Source organism: Saccopteryx leptura, chromosome 10 (assembly GCF_036850995.1).
Source record: "Saccopteryx leptura isolate mSacLep1 chromosome 10, mSacLep1_pri_phased_curated, whole genome shotgun sequence".
NCBI lineage: Eukaryota > Metazoa > Chordata > Mammalia > Chiroptera > Emballonuridae > Saccopteryx > Saccopteryx leptura.
In genome coordinates, this window is record NC_089512.1 from 47685594 (window position 1) to 47695867 (window position 10274).

Here is a 10274-nt window from a genome sequence, read left to right on the forward strand (position 1 = left end):
CTTTGTGGAGGAGGATAAAGGTGAAAAGGGAGACCATGATTTTTTTATAAGATTTTATTTATTGATTTTAGTGAGCGGAAAGGAGGGGAGGCAGGGGGCAGAAAGCATCAACTCGTAGTAGATGCTTCACAGTACATGCCTTGACTGAGCAAATCCAGGGTTTGGAACTGGCAGGAAGACCATGATTTTTGATTATGGCAGTTGTTCTGGAAACATTTTAAGTTGTTGCAAAAGCCTACCTTTAGGGAGTGTAGCCCTGGGCCCACACCCCCTGCTATGTCTCTATCCAGTGAGATGACCAGGGCATACTGTTTAATTTTCCTGGGCTAGAAAATGAGACTTGTCAGACTAAATCTGAGACTTCCAAAGTGCAGACCATGTCTGAGTTCCTTCAGGACATAGCATTATATGTCAAAGTGAGGAGGTAAGTCCCCTTTCTACTCTCTGTGTTAGAACATGGTCATGGTTCAGGAACATGCCTTTAACGCTACCCTGACCCTTGTTCATTGCCCTTCAGACAAAGAGAGCAGTTTCTCCCTGTGTGCAGAGCTTTCTGCAGGCTGTGGGCCAGCTATAACCTCATTGTCTTGCTTTGTATGCTGTGTGTGTGTGTGTGTGTGTGTGTGTGTGTGTGTGTGTGTGTGTGTATTCTACACTCAGCAAAATCTGGCAATTGGGGCATTTTGAACTGTCTATTCAAAGCACTACTGTTCTACAAAATAAAGTATTACCATTTGCCTTATGTTTATTTCAACATTTTCAATGAAATAATAACTATAGTTCTTATACATGAAAAACTGCCGTTTTGCTATTTTCCTTAGAGGAGCAAAGCTTTAAATATATTTGGTTACATTTATATCTAATTTTAAGATGCCCATAACTTTCTGAATGGAATTTAGGTATCTATTTTATTTACTTTAAAGATTTTATTTATTGATTTTAGAGAGAGAGGGAGGGAGGAAGAGAGAGAGGAACAGACAGACAGGACGGGAGAGAGATGAGAAGCATCAATCAACTTTTAGTTGTGGCACTTTAGTTGTTCATTGATTGCTTTTTCAGATGTGCCTTGACCAGGGTGCTCCAGCTGAGCCAGTGACCCCTTGCTTAAGCCAGCGACCATGGGATCATGTCTGATCTCACACTCAACCAGACAACCCTGCACTCAAGCTGGTGAGCCCATACTCAAGCGACCTTGGGGTTTCGAACTTGGGTCCTCAGTGTCTCAGGTTGATGCTCCATCCACTGCACCACTGCCTGGTCAGGCAGGTATTTATTTTTTAAGTTGAGATATAATTGACATATAACATTATATTAGTTTCAAATGTATAACATAATGATTCAATATTTGTATATAATGTAATGTGATCACCACAAGAAGTCTTATTAACATCTGTCACCATATATAGTTAACAGAATATTTTTTGTGTTATGAGAACTTTTAATTAAAGCAGGGGAATCCTAGTGGTGAGCAGTGGTAAGAGAAAGACCAAAAACCACAAAGGTGGTATGTGTATGACTGAAATTTGAAAAAAAAAACCCAAAACAGATAAGAATGATCTGCTAGCCTGACCAGGCAGTGGCGCAGTGGTACAGTGAATAGAGCGTCAAACTGGGATGCAGAAGACCCAGGTTCGAAAACCCAAAGTCGCCAGTTTGAGCATGGGCTCATCCTGCTTGAGCTCATCCAGCTTGAGTGCAGGGTCGATGGCTTGAGCTGAAAGGTTGCTAGCTTGAGCCCAGGGTCACTGGCTTGAGCAAGGGGTCATTCGGTCTGCTGGAGCCCCCCAGTCAAGGCACATATGAGAAAGCAGTCAGTGAACAGCTAAGGTGCTGCAATGAAGAATTGATGCTTCTCATCTCTCTCCCTTCCTGTCTGTCCCCTATCTGTTGCTCTCTCTGACTCTCTCTGTCTGTCAAAAATAAATAAATAAATAAATAAATAAATAAATAAATAAATAAATAAATAAATGGAATGATCCTTTAGGTTCCTCCAGACTCAAACATAACTCCAGAATCCTTTTTTCTGGCCTGATCTCTCCAGCCTCCAAAACTTTGTTCCCAGCAGCTCCTCCATACACCTGGTTGAACCAATACTTCACTATACTGGGTCTGTGCCTTGGTTCCACCTCCTTCCCTTGTCTCGTGTTGTGCCTCCCAAGTAACATGTGCATGCACACACACGTACATGCCCTTTCCTCTCTGTCAAGTCCTACTGGCTTGACAATCTTTAAACTTCAGCTCAAATGCTCATTCTTCCATGAAGCCCTTCTGGACTGCCTGAGCCTCAATTCATAGTGACCTCTGAATCTTTTTTTTTTTTTTTTTCTTTTTCATTTTTCTGAAGCTGGAAACAGGGAGAGACAGTCAGACAGACTCCCGCATGCGCCCGACCGGGATCCACCCGGCACGCCCACCAGGGGGCGATGCTCTGCCCATCCTGGGCGTCGCCATGTTGCGACCAGAGCCACTTTAGCGCCTGAGGCAGAGACCACAGAGCCATCCCCAGCGCCCGGGCCATCTTTGCTCCAATGGAGCCTTGGCTGCGGGAGGGGGAGAGAGAGACAGAGAGGAAAGCGCGGCGGAGGGGTGGAGAAGCAAATGGGCGCTTCTCCTGTGTGCCCTGGCCGGGAATCGAACCCAGGTCCTCCGCACGCTAGGCCAACGCTCTACCGCTGAGCCAACCGGCCAGGGCACCTCTGAATCTTTTATGACTTCTTAACAACTGCATAAAATTCCACTGTATGGGTAAATTATGATGTACTTTCTTTTTTTTTTTAATTTTTCTTTTTATTAATTTTTAGAGAGGAGAGAGAGTGAGAGAGAGAGAGAGAAGGGGGAGGGAGGAGCAGGAAGCATCAACTCCCGTATGTGCCTTGACCAGGCAAGCCCAGGGTTTTGAACCGGCGACCTCAGCATTCCAGGTCGACGCTTTATCCACTGCGCCACCACAGGTCAGGCATGATGTACTTTCTATTCCCAACTTGACAGACATTTGTTTTGGATTTTTTGCTTTTTCAAAGTAAGCCATCCTACCCATTCAGTCCTCTGCTTCATCTTTTATTTTGTTGATCTCTCTCTTTCTCTCCCCCTTTCTCACTCTCTCAAACACTTGTATTTTCTACTGAAAATAAGATTCAAGAAGAACATCTCCGTTAAGAACTCATTTTGTGTTTCTGAAATACTGGGTGAGATAGAGAGCAGAAAAGAGTTCTGTAATCCACCTCAACCCAGGTTTTCACATCACTGCAGAGACCTAAGCCTGATGCTTTCTTAAACCTTAAATCCATTTCTGCATAATGTACTTTTTTTCCCCTAAAGGGCAAGCTGATTTCAGAGCCAAGAATGTCCTAGTGTTCATTTTAATTTTTCCCCGGGGAAAAGAAAATAGAAATACCCTTCTCCCCTTTTGTTCATTTGCCTTCAAAATGCCCCTTGCCAGCAGTGATGTGAAGTATCACACTGCCTTTTACCATTTACCAACCACTTTTCCATACAAGACCCCCTATCCATCCTCTCAGTGGCATAGAGGTCGCTCTCCTCGGTATATCAGTGAGAACACTGAGGCTCAGATGGGTCAAGACACTTGTCCAAAGCTTCACAGCACATCAGTGGCTACATAGGACTAAGCTAAGACACATTCCTGGCGCCTCAACACCCACTCAGGAAGCCTGCCTCATTACAGGGAATGGTCTCTGAATTTTCCTCTTTTTTCTTCTTCTTTCTTCTTGAAATCTTTGTGTCTCTTCTAATCACAGCCCCTTGACTGGGCTGAGGCTCCTCTGTTCTCTCCTCTGATGACTCTGATGCCAGTGCCTGGCAAAGAACAGGAAACCTCTCTCACAGACCACCCCTGAATTCTTGCCCAAGGCATGGGCTCTGCCTCTCAACTCTTCCTTCTATCTCTGTTAACTACCTTCTGTTAAGAACATTCTAAGCCTGAAAATCCACTCCTGGGCCCTGGGTCCCCAGAAATACATCCCCGAATGCATGGAGGTTCATGTGTAGTGATGTTTGGTACAACATTAGTGGTAACAGGAAACATCTGACATCAATACATTTTATCGGTGGGAGACTGGTTAAATAAATTAGAATAGCCCTGGCCGGTTGGCTCAGCGGTAGAGCGTCGGCCTAGCGTGCGGAGGACCCGGGTTCGATTCCCGGCCAGGGCACATAGGAGAAGCGCCCATTTGCTTCTCCACCCCTCCGCCGCGCTTTCCTCTCTGTCTCTCTCTTCCCCTCCCGCAGCCAAGGCTCCATTGGAGCAAAGATGGCCCGGGCGCTGGGCATGGCTCTGTGGCCTCTGCCTCAGGCGCTAGAGTGGCTCTGGTCGCAATATGGCGACGCCCAGGATGGGCAGAGCACCGCCCCCTGGGGGGCAGAGCACCGCCCCTGGTGGGTGTGCCGGGTGGATCCCGGTCGGGCGCATGCGGGAGTCTGTCTGACTGTCTCTCCCTGTTTCCAGCTTCAGAAAAATGAAAAAAAAAAAAAAAAAAAAAAGAATAAAAAAAAAAAATAAATAAATAAATTAGAATAACTTTGTATCATGAACACTATATAGCTATCAAAAAGAACAGGGCTGATCTACATATGCTCTAAGGTGGAAAGATGGTCCTGATCTATCAATGAGAGGGAAAAAAGCAAATGATAGAGGAGCAGGTACACAAATTGGTCCTGCTTTTATTTTTAAAAATGTATATGTACATATATATGCCTGGAAAGGTTTTGCTGGTCATCACTTCTTTTTAAAGAATGGGATTAAGGAGGGAAGATAAGGCAATGTGAAACTTGACACATTTGCATTTTTTTACAATTGTATTTAACATTCATTCCCCAAACAAAGTTTCAGCAGGTCTATATGCCCCACACTACTTTAGTCGATGGGCAAAATCTCCACCTGCTATCCTACTGAGTGGGGACACAGAATAAACACAGAAATGAAAATATAACCTACTGAGTGATGATAAGTGTTAGAAAAATAATAAAACAAGATAAAGGCTGGAGAGGGTGGGTTTGGGTGCTGTTTCAGTTGGGCTGGTCAGGAGAAGCATCTCCGAATAAAAGCTGCATTTCAGCAGAAACAGAAACACATTTTGTAATTTAAAAAAGAGATTGAGCCTGACCAGGTGGTGGTGCAGTGGATAGAACGTCGAATTGGGACACAAAGGACCCAGGTTTGAAACCCCAAGGTCTCTGCCTTGAGCATAGGTTCATCTGGCTTGAGTGTGGGCTCACCAGCTTGAGTTCGGGGTCACTGGCTTGAGAGTGGGATCATAGACATGACACCATGGTCTCTGGCTTGAGCCCAAAGGTCGCTGGCTTGAAGCCCAAGGTCAGTGGCTTGAGTCCAAGGTCACTGGCTTGAGCAAGGGGTCACTTGCTCTGCTGTAGCCCCCAGGTCAAGGCACGTATGAAAAAGCAGTCAATGAGCAAGTAAGGAGACTAAGGAGCTGCAATGAAGAATTGATGCTTTTCATCTCTTTCCAAAGTCTGTCTGTCTCTATCTGTCCCTCTCTCTGTCTCTGTCACAAAAAAAAAAAAGAGGTAGAAAGAAGCAAACAGTAAGTTCCCCACCTCCCCTGCCTTTACAGATGAGTTTTTCCACTTCGTCCTCCTCTGCTTTGCAATTGGGGCCTTGCTGGTGTGTTATCACTATTACTCAGGTGAGTGGGGGCTGTATGAACAGGGCATGGCAGGTGGGGGTCCAGACCTGCAGGCTAACCATTCTCTTCCTGGATGCCCTTGCAGACTGGTTCATGTCCCTCGGGGTTGGCCTGCTCACCTTTGCCTCCCTGGAGACAGTTGGCATCTACTTTGGTCTGGGTAAGCACTCCCCTTCCCCCACCAGACTCTTAGAGAGGTGGCTGAACCAGCCACAGATGCTTGCCAAGGGCCAGAAAGCCACGACCTAAACACTTTTTAAAGATTTCCTTATGCTCGTGTTTTCTGCCTGACTGCTTTCAAGGTCAATGTGAGGTCGCTGGCAAAACTCAGTGGAAAAAATGGGCAGCTCCATAAAAATGAAACAAAAACAGTTGAAAGTGGCAAACAAACAGAATTAGGCAGAGACCAAAAACAAGTTAGTTAATGGGGTTGGGTACTGCATTCGCTGTTTCCTGGCACTGTTACTGCTTTTCGTGGCTGTTGTTTTTAATAATAATTCTAGTACTATTATCTAAACTTAAACTGCTGCCTGAAATTCCACCATTAGAGCCTTGTTTGTGTGGGTTAAGTCTTGGTCCAAGTGTGGGTGGGAGGAGGTCTGACCCCAGATCCCTGGAGGCACCAAGCTCAGTCACCTTTGTCTTCTTTTCTTGTCTGGACAGTGTATCGGATCCACAGTGTCCTGCATGGCTTCATCCCCCTCTTTCAGAAGCTCAGGCTGATGGGTAACTTTTACATTCTTCCTCAGTTCATTTTCTCTCCTCAATCAGGGTCTTCTATTGCCAATGAGGCATAGCATATAAGAAGGAGCACAGGGTCTGGAATTGGGGCTTGGCTTCAAGTCCTGACTCTTCCAATTTACCAGCTCTCGTTTACCCTCAGTTTCTTTTTAACAGGAAAATGGCTGTGATGACACCTACCTCACAAGGGTGTTGTGAAAATCATGTGAGAAATGGAGTCAGAAGTCTCTAAGTCTGAAACACTATAGAAAAATTAAGGGAATCTAGGTGTTCTGTCATAGAACTTTACGGTTCCTAAAATTCAATCTTCTGTGTGATTTTATCTGCCTGATAGCAACTGGGAGTGGGCGGGCTTTACTTATCTTGCGCTTGCCTGATGAAACTGATGCTCAGAGGTGCAGTGACGTGCCCACGGTCACACAGCTAGAGTGGCTAGGCTGAGCTAAAGGAGATCCATTTTTATGACCAGCAGCTCTGTGCCTACCATTAAGTCTCAAAAGTGAGAGGCAGACTGCATGTCTCTGGGCTGGGGATTTCTATATCATTTAAGCAATTTAATTCATAAAAAAAAAAGTTATTTGCAATAGCTGTGGACCATTGAGACCCGTGGCTTCTGAAGTGACATTGTTCCAGCTGTAAGGAGTATTTAGGCATCTGGGGTGACAGCAGAAATGAGACCTGGCTGCCTTCAGAATCCCATGCCATCCTGTGGGCTTTTCCTTCCAGGATTCAGGAGGACTGACTGAGACCAGTGCTGGGCAGGCGGCCAGGCCAGGCCCCAGTGTGACCACCACGGCATCCCCTGAGCACAGAGCGACATTCTGGGAGACATGCAGCAGGCCAGGCTTTTCCTTCCATGTAGTCTGAACATTGGCGACAGCCCTGGCAGAGGCATCATTGGGGCAGTACTGGACTAGAATCTGGCTGCCAGGATGGAAAGCAAAGGGCGGTGCGGGAACTGAGCCCTTTGTGGTACCTGAATCAGCAGGAAGATTCTGGGACATTACTGTTCTCAGGAGGCAGTAGGAGACCCCTGGGCCCTGCAAGCTGTAATCTCTCTGGCTCCCAGTTTCTCTCAAATCCCCAAGCTATCCTGATTTGCTCTCAGTTTCTACAGAGCCCTCTCAGGACAGACAGACAGTCCACTGCCCTGAGAGAGAGAACCACCATGTCAGGTCCCTTGGATGAACCTGATATGGGTGAGATGTGGGGGACTAAAGCCACTGCATCTGGGTTCCATCACCCAACGCCAGCCCTGCAGCCCTGGACTCCACCAAGTTTCAAATAAATGTTTTCTTCCTTGAACTAAAAAGAGTCAATGAAATATTCTTTTAGGCTTATTGAATACAAGAATATATCTATTTGGGGTCTTCTTTGACCCCATCTGTCAGGGAAGGCACCTTGTCTTATTGAGTAAAGTATAAAAGAGAATAAATATAAAATAAAACCTCTCATTTTAGGTCTAAGACTTCAATTGCACAGGTTTGGGATGGGAGACAAGATCACAAACATTTTTATGATCTGGGGGCTGTTAGGTATTCTAAGCTCAATAAATACTATAAGAGTGAGATAAGAGCACAAAACAAAATCCATTGTAAATTTTGGTTGAATTAATGGAGGTATAGAGTCTAGATTGAAGGAGGTGATAGTGGATCCTACTTTACACTGCCAGGCCACACCAAAAGCATGTGTTCAGTTCTAGATTCATAGATTAGGAACAACAGTGACAAACTGAGAACACACAGAAGAGACCAAAATGGAAATATAAAGAATGATTGAAGAAACAAGAGCTCTTCAACTTGCAGAAGAGAAGAGTGGGGGCCTTCATAGAGTTCATAGACTCTGGAGGACACTTTCTCAAGTGGTTATGATGATGATCCAAGTACAGTCACATACATTATCTGGTTTAATTCTCACAGTAGTCTTGAGATGTGTGAATCATCCCCATTTTGCAGATAGAAAAACAGAGACTCAAAGAAGTTTCATAACTTGATCAAGATCCTACAGGAAGTAAGTGTCAGAGCTGCGAGATTTTCCCCAGACTTGGGGATTCTCAAAGTTATAGAATATTTTTAAAAAGTGAAAGAGGGAGGGCTACAAGCTCTTTACCTTGCCAATTGAGGACAATAAAAACAACAAAGAACATCATCTATCAGCATTATTTTGTAAAAGAAAGGATAGTTTTGCATCAAAAAATAAAAGCAGGGAAATGATCATCAAAAACAAAATGGGGTTTAAAATGAATAAACTAAGCTTGATAAAAAATCTAACTGTGCATCTTTTTTTTCTCCAATCACTGTAGTCTGGTGAAAATTTATCTTATGGAAACCATGAGACTAGAGAATTTACATTCTCTTGTTTCTGGGATTTTCCAGCTCAGCTTCCACACCTCAAGTGATAGAAGCCTCATTACCTCCCAAAGCAATTCCTGCTACAAGAATGTTCTAAGTAAGATACCTTTGTCATTGAAGCTTAGAGCATACTTTCAGAAAACTAGTGACCCAAGGGTAGGCAATGTTTTGAGAGTCACAGCTGGGTTGTCTCAACACTCAGCTCTCGCCTTGGCCCTGACATCCATCCAGGCCTGCTGCATGGTCCTCCTATTGTGTTCCTCTTCAAGATTGTTGTGGCTGTTCTGGGTCCCTTGCGTTTTCATACAAGTTTATGACCCACTTGTCAACTTCTGCGAAGAAGATAACGGGAATGCTGATGGGATTTTATCCTTTTCATATATTTTTTTAAAATTTTTTAAATTCATTTTAGAGAGGAGGGGGGGAGAGAGAGAGAGAAGGGGGAGGAGCAGGAAGCATCAACTCCCATATGTGCCTTGACCAGGCAAGCCAGGGTTTTGAACCGGCAACCTCAGTGTTTCCAGGTTGACACTTTATCCACTGCGCCACCACAGGTCAGGCTATTTTTTACATATTTGTTTGAAAAAAAAATTGTCCCACATCTCAGCACCCCAAATCAACCATAGTTAATATCTTGGATTTTTTTCTGTGAGTCTTTTCAGTGCATGAGTTCATTTTTTTTGGGGGGGGGGGACTTTTATCTTTCACATAGAATGTGCATTTTTCCATTTCTACATACTCTACATACAGAGGTGGATTAAGGTCGGTTGAGGCCCCAGGTGCAGAAGAAAATATTGGGCCCCTTAAAAAAAAGAGAGAGAGAGGCCTGACCTGTGGTGGCGCAGTGGATAAAGTGTCGACCTGGAAGTGTTGAGGTCGCCGGTTCGAAACCCTGGGCTTGCCTGGTCAAGGCACATATGGGAGTTGATGCTTCCAGCTCTTCCCCCCTTCTCTTTCTCTGCCTCTCTCTCCTCTCTAAAAATGAATAAATAAATAAATAAAAAATTAAAAAAAAGAGAGACGGGAAATAAAAATACATGTTAACATATTTTTAAATAAATAAATATTATGTATTATTAATGTTAAAATTGCACATATAAAACTAGACTTAATGTCATTAGAAAAAAAGTGTAAAGTTGGGGTTTTGTGAGGCTCTTCAGAAGTCAGGGCCCAGGACACGTGCCCGGTGCACCAGCTGTTAAATCTGCCTCTGTCTACATAAGTGTCATTTCCATCTGCTCTGTATTTCATGTTTTACATAATAATCCTTCTATATTTAGGTCATAATATCAGTTGCTAACATTTGTTCAGTACTTCTCACATGCTGGGTGTGGAGCTAAGCACTTTTCACACATCATGTCATTTAATCCTCATCAAAACCCTGTGAGGTAGCAACTGTCATGATCCCCATTTTACAGAGGAGAAAACTAAGACAGGCAGTGTTAGTTTCTGAGGTTTTGACTTCAAGAAATTGTATATAACTCTTCTAAAGGGAGCCCAGAGTGCACAGATCAGATATTTA

The 10274-nt window shown here is 44.3% G+C and overlaps 1 protein-coding gene across 2 annotated transcripts in view; it reads left to right on the top strand.

Moving 5' to 3' along the window:
* Window positions 1-7714, top strand: part of TMEM40 (transmembrane protein 40) — a 42889-nt gene extending 35175 nt beyond the window's left edge. The window contains exons 8-11 of one of the 2 annotated variants that reach the window (XM_066350809.1): window positions 5589-5660; window positions 5746-5820; window positions 6324-6386; window positions 7128-7714. In XM_066350809.1, coding sequence (XP_066206906.1) covers window positions 5589-5660; window positions 5746-5820; window positions 6324-6386; window positions 7128-7147 — 230 coding nt within the window. In that variant the 3' untranslated portion in view covers window positions 7148-7714. The remainder of the gene's footprint in view (window positions 1-5588; window positions 5661-5745; window positions 5821-6323; window positions 6387-7127) is intronic. The other variant, XM_066350810.1, reaches the window with a different exon arrangement.
* Window positions 7715-10274: the final 2560 nt, after the last annotated feature.